The sequence below is a fragment of the Atta cephalotes genome, assembly GCF_000143395.1.
Source record: "Atta cephalotes unplaced genomic scaffold scaffold00002, whole genome shotgun sequence".
Classification (NCBI taxonomy): Eukaryota; Metazoa; Arthropoda; class Insecta; order Hymenoptera; family Formicidae; genus Atta; species Atta cephalotes.
Window position 1 is genome coordinate 11,661,084 of NW_012130066.1, and position 24,684 is coordinate 11,685,767.

The window sequence follows — 24,684 nt, forward strand, 5'->3', positions numbered from 1 at the left end:
ATAAGTATTACTTATTTACTTCTAACTAAGTAATATATATATATATATATATATATATATGTATATATATATATATCACCTTGATCAAAAAGTTCCCGGAATTACCATCAGGTGATGCTCTGTGTCAGCTGATTTGAGTTCTGTTTTTTTTGGTTAGGTTGCCACATCTATCATTGACATTCCCACCAAATTTTATCATCATAGTTTGACATTTGTAAAAGTTACGCCGTCTTAAGTACATCTACCTCTGCACGTATTTTCGATTTTTTACAGTTTTAAAAATGGAGTTGAATTTGCAACAACGAGTTTGTATTAAATTTTGCGTTAAAAATGGATTCAATGGTGTGAAAACCTTGGAAATGTTGGGAAACTGTTTCGGCAGTGATACTCTAAAGAAAACAGCCGTTTATGAGTGGCATGAAAAAACCATTACGGGGAACGCGTTTTAATAGCCGAAAGGAGGTAATGGAAAAATCGAAGACGGCTCTGATGGCTACCGACAATAGAGTTCTAGAAATGTTTCGAGAGCTGGATCAAGCGCTGGCATAAGAGCGTTGCAGTTGATGGGAAGTACTTTGAAGGGAACAATATCAGTTTTGATGAATAAAACTTGTATTTTGAATTTTCTGAATGAATTCCGGAATTTTTGATCAAGGTAGTATATATGTATATATATATATATATACACAATGTATATATATTTATGTAAAAGATCTGACATCAACACTTGATGCCAAGTTAAATTCCATAATAATATTAAATTAAATAAAGAATACAATCCAGTTAGTATTATCTTTAATTTTTTTGCGATGAAACTTAAATATGTATCTTTATATTCCTATTGAAAAATCTTTCACTCTATTTAAATAGAATTTTTTAAAAATATTTGGCACTGCTAGATCTCGAAATATGATAATATAGTAAAAATATAAATATTTATACTGAAAAATATAAATATTTAGACTGAATAAAAAAATAAGAAATTAGAATAAAAATATCAAGCGTGTATATACATATATGTGAGCGATTTATACAGTCGTGCGAATTAGAATTATGTATCGAAGTTTCGATTTTTTGTATTGTAAGTTGTAAAAATTGTGAAAACAATTAAATTTAATAAATCTAATAAATGTAGGATTTTGATAAATACCCTTATTATTAAATGTGTAATTGGGGACTCATCATAATTGGGAACATAGATAACGGAAGTCATGAATATGAAGAGTAATAAAGTCGAACAATCGTGCCTCTGCACGCGACACCAGAGTTAACAAGGCGTGAAAGTAAAAGTTTAAGTCGTACAGGCAATCAAGTTGCTCGAGTCGTCGAGTGTTCGAACAGTCAAGTTGTTCAGTCTTTCAAGTTATAGTAGTCGTACAAATCGTTCAAACCGCTCACGTTATTTACATCGTGGAAATTGCTGCCAGCGTACGAGTGTACACATTGCTTACGTTGCAGGGCAACAAGCAGTCAAAGATTTATAGCGTTTTCTCTTGGCTGCACTATTGCCTATCAACATTCAGACAGTGTAGCGTGTTTCCTTGGCTGGTAGTAGGCAACTTATTCAGTGTAACGTGTTTCCATGGCTATAGTATAATGCAAATTTTATGCACGAAGTAGGGAATTTTTCTACACGATCTCAAAGAGCCAGTGTGACATAAAAATTTGATTGAAATTGAAAATGGAAATCAACCGGCAGCAGAATTAAACACGACAGCATGAAGTGTATACCATGATGTACACTTTTGTAGTGCAGCACTGATACAGCACTACACGCAACTGGTGTAGTGCAAAGTTACACTCAGTGTATTTCAAGAGAAAACGCTATTAGAAACATATCGAAGAAGATAGCTTATGATCGTTAAATTGGAAGCAGAAAGTTAAGACGCTAACTGATCGAGGTAGCTATCGGTGAATAAAGATGAACAAAGACGATCAGATAAAGAAGACACAAAGTGAAACGGGAACGTCTGGTGAAGAAGGCGTGAAAAACATCAGAGGCGCGAAACCGAGATGCGTATCTTCCACGCTGGTAAAGAAGATCACTATAGAAGAGCTCAAAAAGCAGTTGCGCAAGTTGAAATTACCGATCACGAGAAATAACGCGGATTTATAATAACGATTGAAAAACTACAAGCAGGCATGCGAAGAAAGCGACATCGATACCGAGGACGATACGGTTATCCAGAATATCGTAACGTAAGATTCAGATGATGAGAAAGAAGATGAAGAGGAATCAGATGACGAAGATGAGGAACCGATCAGAACATGTAAAAGGGAGAGACAATGCATAATACACGAAGACGATCAGCCAAAGATGATCCGACAATACCACAAAGAACAGCAAATGTGATCAGGGAAATTGAAGGAAATGTTAGTCATTTCTCGGGAGATAATCAGATGAAAGTTGAACGGTGGATAGACAAATTCGAGACATGAGTGAACTGCTGCAATGAGATAACAACCTACAAAAAATCATCTACGCGAAAAAGTTGCTGTGAGGCTCAGCAAAACAATTTACGTCGCTACAGAAAGGAATAATTACTAATCTATTAACTACTAACTTTAGAGATGAAGAAACGTTTATTGAATGAGTTCGAAACAAAGTATAACAGTGCATATAGTATATGTAAAGCATATAGTATATGTACAGCTGATTAAGCGAAAGAGAGTCAAATGAGATACCGCGACAATATATGTACGCAATGCACATGATAGCGAATCAAGGCATAGAAGCACTTATTCAATATATTATCGATAGAATATCTGAGGAGAATAATAAAAGCATCCTCTATGGAGCAGCCCTGACACAGCTGAGAAAAAATTTCCTCAACTTCGATTTAATGAAGGACAAATCAGACAAGAAATCACGAAAGGAGCAATCTAAGACTGCTAAAGGAAAAAACGCAAATAAGAGTGAAAAGAAAGCTAATCAAAAGGAACGCAAGGAGATAAGATGTTTTAGTTATGGATCCAGTGAGCATATAGCACGTGATTGTCCACATAAAGACGAAGGATCGAAATGCTTTAAGTGTTAATTAATTTGGACACATTGCAGCGAAATGTGACAACTCCAGTGAGATAATGAAGAAAGAAGGTGAACGTGATAAATGTAAGCGTACTAACAGATGACGAAATAAACGACACGCCAATAATATCAATGATGGAACCCACTGTATGCTATTGAAGCGAATATCAGCGAATTGGCAGCCCACCCAATTAATACGATATCCCATTCTATGATTAGGAAGATCTCAGATAACACTGGTATTGGTATTTTTCGGGCAGATCTAATGATCCAGGGAGATCGGTATAAGACAGAAATACATGTGGTGTCTGACATAAGATGGAGAGGAAAAGGAATAAATGCAATGTTGCTAGAAAAAGGATTAACAAGGTAAATGGATATTCGGATGAAGAGCATGCTTTTCATTAAAAAGTTCGATTAAGAAGAAGGAAGATACAGAAGAAAGGAAAAAGGAGGATAACAAAAACAATGAAGAAGAAAAGAGAAAGGAGAATAACAAGCGATGATAATAAAGAAAAAGAAAAGAGAAAAAGAGGATAACGAAGACAGTAAAAAAAAAGAGAAAATAGAACAACAGAGAGAACAATAAGAAGAAGAGAAGAAGGAAAATAGCGAAGATAATCACGAAAAGAAAAAGAGAAGGAGGATAATGATAAGGAAGACAATCGTAAAAAAGATGGAAATCGAAGTAAGGATCAGGGGATTTACAAGTAAGAGAACTACGCACTAAACTGTATGCAAGTGAAATGAACCGCACAGATGTCGATGAACAGTATCAGATACAGCAGTTAATCGACAACTACGTGCCGAAACAGAACAATCAGACCAGTGTCGAGACAAAAATACTACAAGATGAGACGCCAGTCTGTTTGAAGCCTCGCCGGTTAGTGGTAAAAGAGACCATCCTGAATGCATAACCTGAAGATTGATTGCGTCATCCAGTATAGCAGCAGCAGATACTCAAGTCCAGTCGTAATCGTGCTGAAAAGAAATGGAATGTATCGGATCTGTGTGAACTGGCAACTGAATTGGAAGATTCTCCGTGATAGGTTCTCCACGCCTTTGATCGATGATCGTATTGATGCATTAGTCGATCAAGTTTTCTCAGTGTTGGAGAATGGCTTCCACGTGCCAGTCACTGCCGAGAGTTGTCAGTTCACACTTCGTTTGTCACAACCGATGGCCAATTCGAATTCTTCAAGACTTTATTCGTATTATGTAATAATCCTACATTTCTGCGGTTTATTGATGAAGATGATGATTGATGATTGATCTTCTGCGACCTCAGTCGAAGAAACACATATATAGATGACTTATAATATCCGGAAAGACCGAAGCCGACGTGCTGACGAACTTGAAAGACATGCTTACTGTTGCAGCTGAAGCAGGGCTCGTCATCAATTGGGAGAAATGCAAATTCCTCAAGAGACGTTGAATACTTGGGATATGTGATAGAAGACAGTTACATTGGTCCTTCACCGATGAAAGTAAAAAGTGAGAAGATTCCCAGTACCCAAAGGTCGCAAGATGGGCGTTGATCTTGGAGGAGTTCGATTATGAAATTGCTCAGAAACTCGTCTCCGGCATGTTGACATACTCAGTCGCTATTTATTAATGGTCATAAACGATATACTCACGTTCGCAAACAAGAAGATGAAGAAGAGAGGATCCGAATTATTAAAAAGGTCTTAGAAAAAGAACCCTATGAGGATGATAGTTGAGAATGGTATCCTGATGAAGAGAGTGAGGAACAAAGACGTCATCGCGTTTCTTTCCAGCATGCATCACGCTATAATACGCATAACAATGGCATAACACATGACAATGGCCATTTCGGAGTCAAGAAAATGTCGGAAGATATCCAGAATGAATACTACATTACTCTCCAAATTAATAGAAAAAATTGAAAAATACGTGAGCTGCTACGTACCATGTATGCCGAGAAGAAACGAGGAAAGAAAGAGAGTGAGTTAGGTCAATACCAAAGAGGGATACTACTGTCAACATATCATGTGGATCACCTCCGACCGATAACAATGACGTCGAAGCTGTATAAAAATCTCTTTGTTGTCGTTGATGGTTTCTCCAAGTTCGTGTGGATTTTCCCGACGAAAACCAGGGACGAATGCCAGGCGTATTAGAGAAATTATAGAACCAACAGAAAATATTTGGAAATGTCAAATAATCAGCGATCGAGGTTCGACGTTTACGTCGGACTTTCAAAGTTATTATAGAGAAGAGAACATCGAGCACATTCTGATTACAGGCGTGTCTAGAGGAAATGGTCAAGTTAAGAAGGTAAATCGTATCATCCTCACTAAGCTGTCTCATCTGAATAAGTAGTTCAAGTATTGTACATACATAGAGTACAAATAGCAATCAATAGTATTTACCAAAGAAGCATGAGAACTAGCCCGTTCCTTCGGTGTTAAAATGCGGAGAAAAGAAGATCCGGAATTATTATCACTTATCGAATTAGAGTCAGTAGCAGACTTGAGCGAACGAGGAAGGATGACGAATTGAGGAGACTGGCACAGGAAAACATCGCCCAAGTCCAGTGCGAAAATCGACGCACACACAATCGCAGGTGCAAGCTGGCAATTCAATATAATATATAATCAATATACTAGGTGTATAAGCTTAAATCCGCTGTTTGTTCATAGGTGGCATTAGTGAGCGTACAAAGCTACCCTGGGCACACAATACACTTTTTTTATGTGACAACATTAACCAATGCACATCATCAGCAATTTCATACAACAACATACATTTTTTCTTTCGTAATCATGTCTAGTTTTTTGCTAAAAAAAAAAAGCATATGCGGGAAGCTTTGCTTTTCTGTTTCAATTTGAAGAAATCGGCTGCGGAATCGCATCGAATGCTTGTAGAGGCCTATGGCGACAATGCTTTATCGGAAACAACGTGCAGATATTGGTTTCGCCGGTTCTGTGACGACAATTTTGACCTGAGTGACAAGAAGCGTGAAAATCGGCCCAAGAAGGTTAAGGACTGTCAATTGCAGGCTCTTTTGGACGAGGACGATACCCAATCGCAAAAAATGCTTGCGAGCAATTGGGTGTTTCTCAAGCAGCCATTTCCATGCGGCTACATGCCATGGGGAAGATTCAAAAGATTGGAAAATGGGAGCCACATGAACTGAACGATAGGCAGATGGAGCAATGCCAAAACACATGCCAAATTCTGCTTGCCAGACAAAAAAGAAAGTCGTTTCTGCATCGGATTGTGACAGGCGATGAAAAGTGGATCTATTTTCAGAATCCTAAACGCAAGAAATCTTGGGTTGATTCCGCCCAACCATCAACATCTTCCTCAAGACCAAATCGCTTCGGACGGAAGACGATGCTGTGCGTTTGGTGGGATCAGGAGGGTGTCATCTACTACGAGCTGTTAAAACCTGGTGAAACTGTTAATGCTCACCACCAACAACTGATCAAATTGCACCGTGCTCTGCGTGAAAAAAGCATTATCGGAAAAGATATGACAAGCTGATTTTTCTCCACGACAACGCACCATCGCACACGTCAACAATGGTCCAAAACTACTTGGAGACACTCAACTGGGAAGTGCTATCCCATCCCGCTTACTCGGATCTGGCACCTTCTGACTATCACCTGTTTTCGTCCACGCGCTCGCTGAGCGGCACTTCGATTCTTACGAAGACGTTCGAAAATGGCTTGATGAGTGGTTTGCCTCAAAAGATAAGGAATTTTTGTGGCATGGTATACACAAATTGTCCGAAAGATGGGAAAAATGTATAGTTAGCGAGGGCAAGTACATTGTACGAATAGTACAAGTACGAATAAATTTGTTTTTGCTTCCTATGAAAAAAAATGTGTTTTTCTGACTAAAAAAACAGCGGATGGTAAAAAGTAAACAAATGCGCATGCGCTAGCATGTGTCCTTGATTATTATATGCTTGGGAAGTTAAGACACGACTTTTACGAAGATTAAAACAAAAGCGGAGGTTAACTTTACGGAGATTCGACTGTACTAACAAATTTGCACTGTAAGACAAGTTTTATAACTGTCCAGAACTAATTTGATTCTCCAAAAATATGTTGTAAAACACGAAAATCTAAGAGATACTATTTCTTTATCCATGCGCTAACTCATGTTTAAGGAGTGAAACATCCCTTTGAAAAGAAACGGTTCGAGTATCATTCTGAATATCATTGGAAGATATAAAAGATGGAAAAAAATTTTTTAAACATTTTTAAAACAAATGTTTTAAACAAATTTTTAAACAAAGTTGTGCTATTTCAAGAATATTTTAAAGTTATAAAGGAAAAAAAATTTTTTAATTTTTTTGTTTAACAAAATACCCCCACCATCCGTAATTTTCTTAAATTTTCAATTTTTTTTTACCAAATTAAAGATTATTTTTTTACAAATTCAGCCATGTGTAATAAAGTTATGACATATCATTTTCGAGAATTAATTATTAATGTTTCCATATGTACGCTATCCATGCTCATATGCGTAAGTAATTGTCATCGAAACGATAAATCAATGAATAAGGAAATTGACATGATACTTGTAGCATTACAAATTATAAATAATGTTAAGAGTTATAATAATTTTTATTATTTCTTCTTAAAGTGAGTAAAACTTTTTTATTCATCCTTGTACATTATTTCCTTAAGATTATTCTCTTAAAGTTATTTTCAGTTTTATGCTTTAAAATCTTATTTATTTGTCGTTTACGTAATAATTTCAAAACATATATATTATACTAATTAGTAATGAAATAAATTGTAAATGTTTATACACAATAAATTTATATTTTGTATATTTTGTGTTTATTATATTTATTACAATAATGATACTCCATGAAAAAATGTTTTAAACATCATGACTTCTTGTACCATTGAACATTTTACTACAGCTATATTACTGCAACCTTCGATATCACATATTGAATTTTTCTCAAAATTAAATTTTGCTGGATTTTCAAATTCTTCTGGTCTTTCATTTAAATAATCATTTTTAAACCATAATAGAATATTTAAATAAGTTGTGATATTGTGGGGATGACAATTGATTATATATCAGAGATTATAATTTTATTATATTATTTCGTTCATGTAAATTTATATTACTTTCCAATAATAAAACAGTATCTGAAAATCTTTTAGCAAAATTTTTCTAAATTCGTAAACATCTAATTGTATTTTTCCATACTTTCAGATTTAACATCTGCAGGAAAACATATTACTATGATTATACCGAAAGGTATAATTATAGTAATATGTTTTCCTGCAGATGTTAAATCTGAAATAATATTGGGATAATGTTCAGTCCATGAATCGATAAGAAGAATGCTATTAGAATCAATATTTGGAAAATAAGCTTCTTCTAACCATATTTTAAAATGATCTGTAAGAAATATACATGTTAAATTAATAACTATTTGACTGTTATGAGAGACTGTTATTTTAAATAAAATATAAAATATAAAATCATAGAAATAAGACTTATAATTTCATTATATTATTTCGTTTATGCAAATTTATATTTACTTTTTGATAGTAAAACAGTATCTAAAAATGTATTGTAAAAGGAAATTTATTGAATTACCTGAAGTTTTCAGATTTTGATGCTTTTACAATAACATTTATTGGTGTAAATAAGGTTTCTTGAACTGTTGGTCCAAATATATTAATTTCTTTCAATACAATAAATAAAGATGACAGCAAATTTCCATTATACGATGTTATTGTATGGTATATGAGTGTATTGTTGATGATATAGATATTGCACAACACACTCTATTTTCTTTACTCCTTCATTAGACAATGACCTTTCAGAATGAATTTCCAATTGGAAATGTTGCATTTGTAATGGCGCGGATCACCGTCCAAGCGTTTCTCGTAGTATGATTGCTTCGAGGGCACTTGGTCGAGAAAAATGAGATTTTCTCTGCTTTCCAAATTTTTATTGAATAGATCTCAAATGCGGGCGAACGTATTTTACAATGAACACGGAAAGAATCTTAGCGGTAGCGCAGTAATACCTTTCCACGAGACGCGTGCAGTCGACGACAGTTAGAGCGACCATAATAATCTGATAGGTTTTCGATCGATTACGCGTGACGCATGCGTCGCTTAGCAATCGACGTCTTGGATTGATCGATTTTTTATCGATGTGATTAGACGATATAACTAGACATTGTAAACGATAGGGGTACCGAACAAGAAACCATTTTGATCAGAATTAAAAACATTTTCAGATTCGAACTGTTCGATAAGTGGTTTCACTGTTTTCAGAAAATCATTAGTTGTATTTATTTTGCGACTCAACGGAATCTTCTATTGTTCATCTAGTTACAAATTTCATAATTTTTCTTTCGAAACAATTCGGTGGGATTCTTTGATTGTTGATACCCAACTGTGAAATGCTTTAAATATAGGATTTAAATTTCCTATTTCTTCTTTAGCTTGTAAAGCGCACTTTGTCGATATCATGAACTGTGAATCTTGATTCACAGTAGTAAATTTATCATGTGTTAAAAAATTTGGAGATATAAGATAATTTTTCTATACGATTTCCACCTGAATGTAATTGTTCTTCCCATTGTCTTAATTAACGTTCAGATGAAACTTTTCTAAATTTATTTTGCACTGATTTTAACGGACGATTCCTTTTGTTTTTAATTTTTTCATTAATGTCAATTCCGCCAATACTCAATTCGTCTTTTATAAGAACTGTTAAAGTCTACGTCATCATTTGAACATTGAGGATTAGAATTTAAATCATCTTCACTCCATGCTTCTTCATCATCTTCAATTATTTTAGAATTATGTAATTTATAAAGTTCTTGACAATCGAGATAGATTTCTTCTGTTACTTCCAATCTATTATAGTGAAAAATGCTATTCAGCAATAATTTTTGTATATTTTCTTTTAATTCTATGTCTGCTTCAATTACTGGTGTTTCTATTATATTGAACTTATAGATGTTAATAAAAGTCTAACAACATTAAGCGGATTGATAATCCATTTCCAAAGATTAAATTTGGCTTTGAATCATAATATAAAAACAATTTAACAAATTGCACAGATATGATTATGACAAAATTACTATACTGACTGAACGTAAAACTGCTATTCTTGATGAATATTCTTATACTGTCTATTTGTTATACTTATCTTGAATGTATACATAAACTTATATCCTAAATTACCGCTTAGTTCTCATCTAATCATTTATTATCAATGGGCGCATTCAGCAATAAAGAGTACTACGGAACTATCCGCTGAATGGCGTACTTTCCGCATCGCTCCCTCAATGCGGGAGCGGACATCTATTGAGCGAAAATTTTTTTTCATAAACTTCGGTTCGACAATATTCTCATTCAATCAAGTCACAGACTAGGTATTTACAACTGTATCAATGTCAAGCAGTATTTCAACAAATTTCATCCGATTCACGCCTTCTCCAAGTAGCCTCTCAATGAACTGCACTCCTTCTACTCCGTGTCCATATTAAAATGCAAGATCTTCGCCATTGTCTAATCCGATTGCTGTTGGTTCATTTATAAAATTAGATCGATGTCATTAATAGTAATTCTAATTGCACATTAGAAAATGAATATTTAAATGATAAACCGAGTTCAGCAGAAATGTCAGATTCAGTTTCCGTTGTATTCCATTCAAATCATTAAAAAGTGGCCGAAGAAAAAAAGACGAGATTAAAAGGAAATTTACAATGTGAGAAAAAAATTGGTTGCAGTTGAGGAGGAACAAAAGCAACAAAAAGAAAACAATTCGATTCAAAGAGAAAGAAACGAACTTTTAAAACAATTTCTTATGAAAATGTAATTATGTAATATAATATTATTAATAATAAATTTTCATTTTTACATACATATGTTTACTTTGTACACTTTATTTACTTTGTATACTTTAATCCTTTTCTTTTATTAATATTATTATTAATATTATTTTATATACTTAATTTATAAATATAATTTCTTTTTTCATCTACTTCTTGAGCTACAGATAGATCTTCAGATATTTCTAGTTCAGATGTTCCAGTCGGAACAATAAGATACATGAAAAGATGTTTTAAATAAAATTTGTATAGTTTTTGCACTTGAGGAATTCTTCAGACGTGAGATTTTTTTAATAATTCAATGTAATTTTAAATGCAATAATTTAAAATAAATTTATTTTTTAAAGATACCAATCTTATACAATAATTTTATTATAAAAGAATGGATTTGGAATAAAATTCATTCAATTATCTTAAAAATATATATTTACAAAATCTAAATACACCCACGTGTAAAAACTATACAAATTTTACTTAAAATATCTTTTCATACCTTATTCCAACGACAATTATAATACGTGAACATGGATAGCGTACGGAAGCATTAATAATTAATTCTAGAAAATGATATGTCATATAATTTTACAATTGCACACATAGCTGAATTTGTAAAAAAATAATCTTTAATTTGATAAAAAAAATTAAAAATTTAAGAAAATTACGGGTGATGAGAGTATTTTGTTAAACAAAAAAATAAAAAAAATTTGTTTTTTTTTTATAACTTTAAAGTACTCTTGAAATCAATTTTTGTTTAAAAAATTTTTTTCCATCTTTTCCGACGATATTTGGCTCGAAAGAAAAATATTGTTCTTTTTCAAAGGAATGTTTACCCTTTAAATATAAGTTAGCATATGTATTAAAAAATACGTATAAAAAAATACGTGTCTCTTAGATTTTCGTGTTTTACAACATATTTCATGGAGAATCAAATTCCGGTTCCGGACAGTTGTAAAATTTGTAAGAATTGATCATTCGTACCTTTAATATTAAGATTAAATATTTAGAATGTAGATGATGTTATCTGAGCATAATTGATTATTTAATTAATCGGAATGTAGAGCACTTATTTGAATTGATTTATAGTATTTGTGCTCCAAAGATTGAAAGCAATAATTAATTCAGACAATCATATTTCTTGGATAGGAAAATCTATGAACAATTCGAGCCTTTTTATCATCTTGTACCTATGGAAGAGGGGAAAAGAAGGTAGTTGAAAGAAGAATAATGCGTCGAGTATCATTTTTGTTTATAACATCGTATTTGAATAGGACGCGAATTACCCTCCAGTTTTCGATTGGAACTTCGGAGATAATCCGTGGGAATGATCTAGAGGGCCTCGTGGGATCTTGTCGCGAGACGGATGCGGAGCGAATACTTTGTCCAGTCATTCTATGGAATATGAACTTATTTTATTGACTCGATATTTGGAGAAATAATCAATTATGGATTCAATGAGGCGGAACGTGTGGAAGAGAAGGACTGCGCTGCTCCGGGCGCGGTCAGCCCCTTTTGACGGATGAGAGGAATAGGAAAGGAAGGACTACGAGCGCAGTCAACCTATGAAAAGAAAAAAACTTTAAGAATATGTGAACTTTCCAAAGATTCTATTCAGAGATATTCCATGGTCTTGCTTGATTCTCATAGTATGATATTCTCGGAAATAAATTCCGTACGAAGTGGTTTGAAGTTAGAGTGAATCCAGCACGAAGGAATGGAAAATGAATCCAATTTGACGATTTTCACAGCGCTTACATAGATTGATGGTGTTCGTGATTCGGGAGGAAAAGGAAGCTCTGTTTTTTGCAATCATCAAACACATTATCATATTTTTTTGTTTGTGCTTATCTCGAGGTTTAGAGAGAAAATCCCCCTAAAAAAAAATCGGTTTTTTTTCTTTCGAAACGAATATCATCGAAACTGTAAGAGATACAAAAAAATTTCCAGAATGAAAATTGAATGGCTTCAAGCTATGACTTCACATTAAAATTATAATAAAAAATTTTTTTAATTATTTTATTATTATACTTGCGCGCTCATATATACCGTGCATCTATGTACAAGCGCTGAATTTATATCGTAGGATTTCGAATTTCGCTTTAAAATTTTAGATACATATTGGGAGTTCAAGATGACAAAGTTGCTAGGCATACTTGTCAAGCGAGTGAGCATGATTGGTTCTTGCTTGTGAATCCAATCATGTTTAATTGTTCGGCGACCAGCCCTAGCCGCTTTGTTGACTTGAACGCGCTCATTCTCTCAAAGAGTTTTACTATGGATTTATGAAAAAAAATTCATTTTTTTAAGTATACTATATTAAGTATACTATATTAAGTATACTCCCTACAAAGCAGAACCCCTTAATTTGGTATGAGATTTAACTTTGCATCAATTGTTGATATCAAATCTTTTATACGAATAATACATAAAATTTTATGGAATTGAAGTCAGTTGTTGGTATCAAATCTTTTATACGAATATATCATTAGAAATAGGTAAATAACAAAGTTATTATATGGATTTTATTTTTTAATTTGATAGAATTTAATTTGATTCATTAAGATTGTAACATTTAGATTTTAATTTTTAATTTGGTACAATAGTTTCTTTAAAGGTATAATTTCGATAGAGAATTAAAGCTGCCATTTTTGATAGGAATAAGAAGACCTTTTATAAGAATATCTTTGAAGAAAAAAGATAAAACTTTTTTACTTGGGTTGGAATAATAAAAAGATAATGTATCACTTAGGTTTTATTTGAGAAGCGCATATATTCTCAGCATCTTTTTTTACCTTCTTTAAAAAGGTAAATTTATACTGACATCACACCTATTTTTTACAACAAGTGTGTGTGTTTTGTGTGTAATAATTATTAAATTTCAATTTAAAATAATTGTAAATTCTACAATTTGGATGTAAAAAAGTCCCACTTTTATATTACAATTAAAAGATGATGGGAGGTCATCATCTTTAATTGTAATATAAAAATATCAAGTTAAATATCAAAACACTATTTTTCAAGGAATCATGATTTCCGAAAAAGAATTAAAGCTGTTATAACTTAGTTGGAATAGGTAATTTTGGAGGAAATAGGTAATAACAATTTTTTTTCTACAAGCACTTTCTTTACTTTCTGTAGAAAGATAAATTTGTATTGATAGTTTATATAGAAAATCAAATATTGATCTTTTTTTTTAGAATTTATTGCCACGTATTGTTTGAATTCTGATGTAGAGCATTGGCATTTAATAGAATTAAGGAAATCCTATCAGAACGATTCAGATCGTTTTCCTATATGATTACTATAATTTTTAGAAGATTTTTCAATAAAACATTTACTCGAAAATTATATATTTTAAATATACCTGGACTCTTATTCTGTAACTGTTTTACACATCTAGTGTCGTTGCGCAGCTTTTTCACCATATAAAATATCTGCGCAACGATACCGACAATTGTCGGTAGGCATGTAAAAACAGTTACAGAATAGGGGTCCAGGTATATTTAAAATATATAATTTTCGAGTATGGCAATACTACCGCTCCGTTTAAAATAAAATCATTTAAATTAAATATAATTAATTTCAAAAAATAGATTTTCATGTATTTGGATGAGATTTGAAGGGGGGCCTTATATATCCTTTTTTTTGTGAAACTGTTTTTATATAAGAAAAGGAAAATTAATTTCTTTTTTAAAGGAAAATTAAAAAGATACAATTACTTGAGTCAGTGTCAAGAAAAATATCAAGACGACGGTCATTTGCATTTCCGAGGAATAATAATAATTAATAAATACCAGCGTATAATTTTGTTTCTATCCGATTTTAATTATTCTTTATATTCGTTATTTTATGTTATTTTAAAACAAAATTAAGTTATACACAAATAAAGATCAAGGACAAATAAATTGCATTGTTATTATTATTTCTTAGCTTAGTTAATAAATACCAGCGTATAATAATATTCATTTCTATTTTATCTCTTTTTATTAACTTATAAATAAATAGAGATCGAGAATGATCAAATTACTTCGTTGTTATCTTTTTCGTCATTATATTTTTAAGCTTACAAGGAGAACATCAGTGCTAGTACCCATGAATTTGGGTGCCAATTGATAACTCTATAAGTCAAAAAACTATTCTGTGTTCGAATTTTTCTATATAGGTCTTAGTTTTCGAGTTTTTAAGTTTTGAAGATCGGCTGCGCTTTGGACGGCATAGATGAGCTATTTCGTTAATATGATTCGCAAGCAATACGATGAACTCGCATTCTTTGATTTCCTACGTGAGCTTAAAGCTTACACATTTCTAACCAATTCTAACCATTTGTGCTACACTGCTTGCGAAACATATTATGCGTGATCTATAATGGCAGTAACAACAGTGGATGAGATAGTAAGAGTAAGAAATTGATCACAATCGATTATTTTCCTCATATTTGATTGTGTCCAATTTCTTATTCTTATAGCCTCATCCACTTGTTATTGTTATTATAGATCATGCATTAATGAAACGATTTATCTACCCAAAGTGCAGCTGATTTTCGCAACTTAAAAATTAAGACTTATATGGAAATATCGGATGCAGAATTTTTTTTATCTGTAGAGTTACCAAAAAAATTGACATTTAAATCCAAGGTACCAGCTCCGGAGTGCCCCTTGTTAGTTAATAAATACCAGCGTGTAATTTCGTTTCTATCCGATCTACTTTTATTAAATATTGAATTATAAACAAATGAGGATCGAGGTCGAATAGATCGCTTTGCCATTATCTTCTAGCTTAGTTAACAAATATCAACGCATAATTTCGTTTCCGTTTGACTTCCTTTTCTTCTTCTTTTATTATAGGCTTTGCTTATTTTTCTTGACGCATTATGTTTAGGCTTCTCTATTGATGACGATTTTTAATTCATCTTTTTGGTGACCTTCTAGGGAGTCGATTACCTACCGGTCTATGGTTTCTTGCTATCTTTATTAAACGTATGTTATCTGTCCTTCCGATATAATTGTTTCATTCCTTCTATCTGACATTCCGCATTCCTCCTTAATTCTTTGTTTCTATTGGCCGCAGCACAGACGCATAATGCATGATACATAAGGGAATCAATCAATCGAAATTCTTCTTTTCCATGGAATGGGAGGTAAGGAAAGATACTGATTAGTTGATTTGTTTATGCACTATTTTATTATGCAGTATGCAAAAATCTGTGCTGGTCTTATTTCTTCTGGTTCTTCCAGTTATCATTCGTAGGATCCGCATTTCTATAGTGCGACTAAGTTGTTTTGTCCTCTTTGTTTCTGCACGTGTTTCGTATGTCAGTATGGATCTGATAGTTGTTTTGTATACTCGGACCTTACTTTCTATTGTTAGTTGTTGATTCTTCCAGAAGATATCTCTCAATATTCCTTACTTCTTTAAGTGTTTGTTGCTTGACGTCTTTTTGCAAGTTTCCACTATTAGATATATCTATGTTTGACCTCTATTTATTAAATATGCTATAAACAAATAGAGATGTCGAATAAATCACTTTTTCATTATCATTTCTTAGCTTAATTAATAAATATCAGTGTATAATTTCGTTTCCTTCCAATCTCCTTTTGTTAAATAAGTTATGTTATATAAAAAGTGCAAAATGGCTGCGTTTGATATTGGCAGTGTTTTTGAAATGAATGCATTTGACCATACGCCCCTTGCGCCATTAGCGCACTCGCATCAAAACATCCAATTGTACATTCTGACTAGTCGATGACGAACATAATGATGGCGTATTTTAATCTCAAAAAATAACAGATCCGAACTTTGTGTCGAAATATCTTCTCTATCTCATAAGGCACATAGAAATAAAAATAAAAGCACTTTTATTACACAATTCGAGTGGATGCTATCGATTGAGCATAGAACTTGATCGGTTCAGCCATTATTGAGATCCAATAATCTTGATCTCCTGTAATTCGTGGTCTTCCATAAAGGAGCACGGTAATATTGTTGTGCTTGTCTTAGCGCTAAGACATTACCATTCTTCTGAAAAGTTAAAAATTGTTTTACTTATAAAGGGGTAATTTTACTCCTTAAAACTAATTTTCTGTACTAATTAATATTTTATAAATTTATTTATTTGCATAATCTACATATGTATACAAAATTTTATTAAAATCATATAAAGATTTATAAAATTAGAATTTTACTTTGCGTTTCTCTCATAAATGTATTTTTACTTTTTTAGAGATACATATTTATTATGGAATCTACAATATGATTTTGTATGGTTATTGCCTCTACTACAGAAGGACTCAATAAGAAATATCTTTTCTTCAATGATTAATGCATTCGTGCTGACACTCATAATCTGGGTTATAAATACAATATTTAAATAAAATTGACAAGTTTCTCTTATGAAATAAAATTTATTTGTTTTGTTCGACTTACTCGTCGTAAAGCAATTACGCGATTTAGATTTGACACAATCTTAATGATCACCCGATATTAACATTGTGAAATTATTTATAATTACTTAACTTAAAAAGTATATGTGTATGATTATGTCACTCATATAATGCTTTATTGTCCGTTTGAAATATACGTTAACATATTTTTTTTCACATGTTTCTAAGAGCTGAAATATTTTTTTATTTTTCATAAAGGGAAATATTTTTGAGGCTTTTATGGATGTTTTTTTTTAGAGGCTTTTATGGGTGTTTTTTTTTAGAGGTGCCAAATACGACATTTACGAATATCGCGATCAATTGTTAATGCCAACGTTTCATAAATCTTGCCGTTCAATTCATTAACATGAATCATGACACGGCGATAATCCGTAAATCTTTTGGTATATAAAGGAAAATAAAATTTATAAGCAAAAATTTGTTAATGTTTCTAATAGGAATTATCTTACAGAAACAGGATCAGAAGTAAGAATACGCTTTTGAAATACGATTTGTTGTCTTTTGTACCCATATATAAATGTCTTTTGTATTGAATATTAAAAATCTTAAGCTCTAATTTCAGATATTTCTTTTTTTTTTTCAAAAAATTAATATTATAAAAATTTTGAAGTCATTAGATTAATCATTTGGAATAATAGATCTCAGATCAGAAAAAAGAAGAAAGAAGTAAAGTATTACAACATAACAGGATTAATAAATTTTTTATGCATATAAGCGGTATATGGTAAATATCTTAAAATTGTATAGATTTGTCATGATCTTAAATTTGTATAGATTAATCAATAATGAATAAAATCAAATAATGAATAAAATCAATAATGAATAAAAAGCTTGATAAAAAATCTCTGACAAGGACAAGCTCGGACATTCGAAATTTAGAAAAATTTGAAACTTATGATATGTGTATCACTCAGACTTACTTTGGAAGCATGCGCTTCTCAGCCATGGTCGAGAAAATCGATTTCGAAAAATTCCGAGCAAAGTATGTATACCGAACGTTGAGCAAGTTTGAACGAGTCTTGTGGCGCAAGGGTTAGCGCTCTTGTCTAATAACTGCTAGAGATCCTATAATCAGAGTTTGATGAAAGTGGGTACAACTTCTTCATCTTGATCTATTATTCTTCGGATAGCTTCGTACATTGTCGGAAAACGAACGCGAAAAAAAGAAGAAAGAGATAGATAGTTACAAGCAGTTGAGTAAAACCTATATTAAAAAGGAAATTAGAAATCATTCCGAGATTTCAGATAAAGAGAAAATTAACAAATTACAATTGCACAATTCGGTCAATTGATCAACTCAATTGGTTTCTTCAGATATTGTCACGTATTGCCTGTCATATATTCTAATACTTTTTGCGCATGCATTCATACGAGAAAGCAAAGTCTGTTATCTCTTTCTATCCATTTTTAGTCTACATTCGCCAAACTCTGATTATAGGATCTCTAGTAACTGTTGGATCGCTGGTTCGAGTCTCTGCCAGCATTTTCTTTTTTCCCCTTTTTTTTAAATTTTAATATTTGTTATTTCTACGTAAAATCAATTAAATTTATAGTAATCACAGATATTCAATATAAATTTTTATGAAAAACACATTTCGTAATTTTATAATGTAATAGAAATGTAATAAATAAAATCCAATACAACAAGGTCGGGCAAACATTAAACATGTTTTTTTTGTGTTAGGGTTTTTTTTGTGTGCTTTCGTTACGTTAATTTCATTTTTGCTTAATTTTATAATTTAACTTTACATTTTTATAGGTGAATTTTTAATCAGAGACTGCAAAACATTTGGAAAAATAAGCATTGTACGAAAAAATGTTCCAAATAAACCCTCAATATTTTTCGGAGAGCAATTCTATCTCGCAAAAATTAGCCGCCTCTCGCTTCTTCCTGCGGGTGGGACTGAGGGATAATTTTGAAATATTAAATAGGAACTCCTACTTTTTATTGTAGATTTGGATTCTACAAAAACGTTAATTTTTTCTAAACTTTTTTTATTCCTGATAGATGATGCTGCATTTGGCATTTTCCCATTTAAGATTTCAAAGTTACTGTCAGCTCCATTCCCAAGGGGGAGCGGAAAGCGGCTAACCTTTGCTCCTTTAAAAATATTGAGAGTATTTGGAACATTTTTTTCGCACAATGCTTATTTTTCTAGATATTTTGCAATCTCTGGTTAAAAAACTCACCTAGTATTTTTGAATATAATCAAGAACTCGTTGAAACTTGCTCAATGTTCAGTGTACATATTTTGCTTGGAATTTTTCATAGTCGATTTTCTCGATAAATAATGGCTGAAAAGCGCATCGTGTACTGCTTGGTCAAAGTAATGTTTGGATGATATATTTCACGTAACATAAGTTTCAAATTTTTCTAAATTCCAAACGTCTGAGCTCTCCTTGTGAGAATTGACGCAAGTTATTGTTGCAAATAAGAACTTACTATTATCTGATACAAATATTAGTATATATATTTCGATTTTACGTTTAGGATCCTCTTCAGTAATATATATAAATATATTTCGGATGAATGTTTTCAATACTATATTCAATATTATATTTCAATCGTGCAGCACAATATTGACTAGTAGCATTTCGAGTAGATTGTATTTGTATTGTCACTTCTGATTTCTGGTCTTTTCATTGTTAGAAAATTTTTGATAAAATTCCTGTTTTATCAAAACTCTCTCCGATAGCTTTGATTTTGACATATGTTATCAAGATCATGAATGATCTCTAACAGGTTTTGGCAATTGCTTGTCCTTCGTTAAAAAGTTGAACAAAAAAATTTGAAAAATAAAGTCTCTTTTCTACTACGTGAAACAAAAATTTTACTTTAAAATATATATTACGATTTTGTACGAGAAGCAACTCTTACCCCTCCCTTCCCCTCTGCAAAGGGGCGCATGACTTTCATCTTCGACTCTCACCCCCCCCCCTCCTCCCTGCAAAGGAGCATACGACCCTCACCTTCGACTCCCCCCCCTCCCCCTGTTTCAGAAGCACACGATTCTCACCTTCGACTCTCATCCCCCTTCTCCCTGCAAAAAAGCACGTCGTACGTAGATTGAGACAGATTTTACAAATAAAAAGTAGGGGAGGAGTAGGAGTGAGTCGTGCGCCCCTGAAGCAGGGGAGGAGGGGGGATGAGAGTCGAAAGTGAGAGTCGTTAAGGTCATGATCCTGAAAGATCCAGACATTTTATGTGATTTTCTTCAAAAATTAAGTGGGATATAACATTGGTTTAGGAGATATGGTATTTTTCAAAACTTTTTTTGTTCATAACTTTTTAACGAAGGACGAGTGGCGGCTAAAATCTTGGAGGTCATTCAGAATCACGACCTTGATAACATATATCAAGATCAAGTTATCGGAAAGGCTTAACAGCAGTTTTAAACAGTAGTTTCAAATTTTTTTAATTAATTTATGAAGTATCTACAAACTCTAAGTTGTATGTAACACTTCTTCTACGTTCTGGTAACCAATTCATGTCTTATAAGAAACAAGAGCCTGCAAACATAGTAGGTGTAGTAAGTTTTAAGAAATTGATTCGTCAATTAATCATCAATTAATTCGTCTAATTAATCAATTTCTAAAGCTTTATGGCTTACTACACCTATTCTGTTGAGGGGTGAGGGGGAAGGGGATATCATGTCTCCATATTACACTCCATATAACAGATATAAGAAAGACTTTTTGAGAAAAGCAATTTAAATTTAATATCTCATAATAATAATTTTTTTCCGTTTATTTACAATAGGTCTTAGTGGTTTAACTACGACATCAGTACAGGGTAGTATCGTACACGGTACGCCGGCACAACCACCGGCCACACCTTTAGATTTGAGTCCACTTAGGCATCATAGATCACCTGCGACTACTCCTGTGAGTTACTCTCCCAGCAATAGTCCAGCATTGGATATGATACAAGAAGAACATCCTGTAGAAATATCAAGGGTACGTAACATTCTTTGTTATATTTTTAAAAATTCTTGAAAAGTTGGTGGTTGCAAAAAATACATAATGTTTTATATAAAAATTCTAATATAAAATATTGATATTTTGATCTGTGCTTTGTGAATTTTTGTTTACAGAATTGGATATGTACATAGATTTATATTGAAATATTTAAGCACTAAGATCTGCTTTGACTGAAAATAGAAGATTATTTCTCTTAATTGATTTTAATATAAAACATAAAATCTCATAAACCATTCACAATTTGGTAATCTCTCTTTGGTAACCCTAATACAGTGATCGGATTTAATTGCAACTTGGCCTAATTTTTATATTGATGCCCTCTGACAGTTGCAAAAAACCCACGCAGCACATTTTATTCAAGGGATATCCTAGAGATATCATTTTGAGATTTCGCATTAATCTCACACCGGGGATAGTCTCGGACATCTGGGCATCCAGCAGATACACTAATGTCCGCCTCAATGTTATCCTACGGATATTTTAGACGAAGTCCAGAGGATATCCAAGAACTCCAGAAATATTGTAAGATATATAAGCTTTGAGATGTAACACATACATCCTGAATAATTATTATTGTGTATTATACTATTAGACGCATGATTCACGCGAATGTACATTTATATAGAAGTTTAAATATTTGAAGACATGGTCGTGGCTCGATGCTAAGACAAGCGTAACAACATTGTAGAGCAAGACCAGCCGTATTGAAGATTCCTTTATTACGCAAACCGAGTTGCGAGGGATCGAGATTATCAAATCTCCATAACGGCTAAGCTGATCAAGTTTTATGTATTAATGAGTATAGAAAACGCGGAGGAATTAAACGAGAGCATATATATCTCATATGCTATACATGAGAAATATTATCGGTAATTTATTGATAAAAAATATATATATATCAATACATATCAATCGATGCATTTTTTGTGAAACGAATAAATCTAATAGAAAAAAATCTCGCTCGGTTATATTAAAGAAGTTATTAAATGTTTAAGATTAGTACGTGTAAGATTAAAAAATCTATCACATCAAGGAATCGAGCCCGTCTCTCGCTTGTCATATTAATAGATAATTTCTAATTAAGAAAAAATATTGAAAAGTTAAATATTAAATTGCATTGTGATAAAAAAGAATGAAAGTTTATTATTAACGTACGGTATGATTTCTAATGCATTTTTAATGCATGACATACCTTACTTTGCGTAAGGTCTATAACTAAGATTTTTCAGCGAAGTTTTCTTGATTTTATTGATAAAATTAGATTAATTTCATGTTTTTGCATAAAACGATCGAATCTGATAAAAAAAACTACCGTTTTGTTTTGTGAATCGAGATATTAATCGTTAAAGTTTACAATTCAAGTTAGGAAATCTGTCACAGCCACAAAATACTGCGAGAGAATGCGCTGCGGTTACATTGGCTGCGTTCAGCAGAGAAAGCACCTTTGCAACTGTTATAAGATTTTTCACTATGATTGGTTTATATATGTAGATCCATAAGAAACTAAAAAGTATTGGAGAATTTTACGCTGACATACTCATGCGTTTTAGGTACATATCGTTGTGAAGAGAAAGGCGGAATAAGCATGTGAAATCTGCTCCTGCACCAATTGAGCTCAAATTAATGTTGGTAGTTGACATGAGATGTACAACTTTTCCAAAAATTAACCTTGAAATTGCATTTTTGTGGGAGTTATTTTTTTGAGATATATTTTAGTGATCACTTTCGTATTTTCACGAAAACATTTCGGGAGTATCTACTTTAACATAAAATTTTTTCAAATCGATCGAAGTGGAAGTTAAAAATAACATAACGCCGCGTTACGTCGCAGTTGGACGATCCTTAGAACATATACTACTGGAAGAAGCCTCTTGAAAGAGAAGGCGAATAGATTAACAGAGAAGAATAGATGATGATCGTAGTTGATAATGCTCATGACTTTAGAGAGGGAATGCGCGCACAAGCGAATTACACACAGCTGCCGCACATATATAATTACACACAGCTTGCACGCGCATATGATTGTATGGAGCATGTGCATTACAATCTACAATACAATCGCTCATTATCTCTCCATCCTTGTCAATCTTCTCGGCTTCTGCTGAATATATAAGGATTATAGACCTTTGCTCCTTCCAATATATGTTCTAAGAGACGGTCGCACGTTGCTGCGGTGCATGGCGGTCGTGGAACTTACCATTATATCAATATTTGCCCGATCATCAACTGTTATAAGTTTCGAAATATTCGTCGTTATTTCGACTCATGTCTATTTCAATTCATCTAGGTCTTTCCTATTAAAGCCAAATTGAGATAGCATAGTAAAAGAAAGATGAAATATTTGATACGAAAAGTGACATTTAAATTCAGATATAATTCAGATATAGTGAAATATTTAATTTCATCAATTTTCTAATGAATTTATTTATTAGTAGCAATAATTCAATTTTGTAAGCCGTAATTTTGTAACCAGTATATTGGTACGTCTCATACTTATAATTTTTATATTATTCTCAATTTGACTTTAGAAACGGCTTAGGTGAATTAAAATAGAAGTAAGATTAAAACAACGAATATTTCAAAATCTATAAGTTGATGATCAGACAAATATCGATATAATGATTAGTATGTGTAAATTAGTGTGTGTAAATTCCACGGCAACGACCATCATGCGCCGCAGCGCGCCGCAACCGCGACCGTGTCCAATTAGCGCAGCATTATGCGAATGACTGTTATTTTTAACTATGTTCCATCATTTCAATCGATTTGAAAAAAAATTATATGTTTAAGTAAAGAATCTCGAAATGTTTTAAAAATAGAAAGGTGATCACTAGGATATATCATAAAAAAAAATTCAAAAAATTTTTTTAGTAGTTTTCTATTCCTCACAAAAATCACAAACAATTTTGTTGAAGTTACTTCATCTACAACGTACATTTTTTTTATTAAAATCGGTCCGGCCGTTTTCGCGAAAAAATTTATTTTTTTTATTCACTGTTCTTGTTCCACAAGAATGCAAATTTAAGGTTAATTTTTGGGGAAGTTTTACATCTCATGGATCAATTACTCATACCAATTTGAGCTCAATTGGTGCGAGGGTAGATTTCATATGCTTATTCTGTTATATCCTTTGAACTCAACGTGTGTGTTTCCTCAGGATGAAGGAAAGAGGAAGAGGGAGGAGGAAAGTAGGAGGGAAAGAGGAGACAGGAAGAGGGGGAATGAGAGAGAGAGAGAGAGAGAGAGAGAGAGAGAGAGAGAGAGAGAGAGAGAGAGAGGGACGACGTACTACGTAACTAAACTAATAATAATATATATATATATATACTACTATATATACTTACTTACTAACGTAAGTTAAGTACGTACGTAGTACTAAGTTT

General features: G+C 32.5%; 1 protein-coding gene across 1 annotated transcript in view; it reads left to right on the top strand.

Annotated features, from left to right (window-relative positions):
- LOC105622165 (serine/threonine-protein kinase SIK3-like) overlaps positions 1 to 24,684 on the top strand; it is a 223,143-nt gene that overhangs the window by 133,979 nt on the left and 64,480 nt on the right. Inside the window, exon 12 of the mRNA XM_012203598.1 lies at positions 21,081 to 21,277. Coding sequence (XP_012058988.1) covers positions 21,081 to 21,277 — 197 coding nt within the window. The remainder of the gene's footprint in view (positions 1 to 21,080; positions 21,278 to 24,684) is intronic.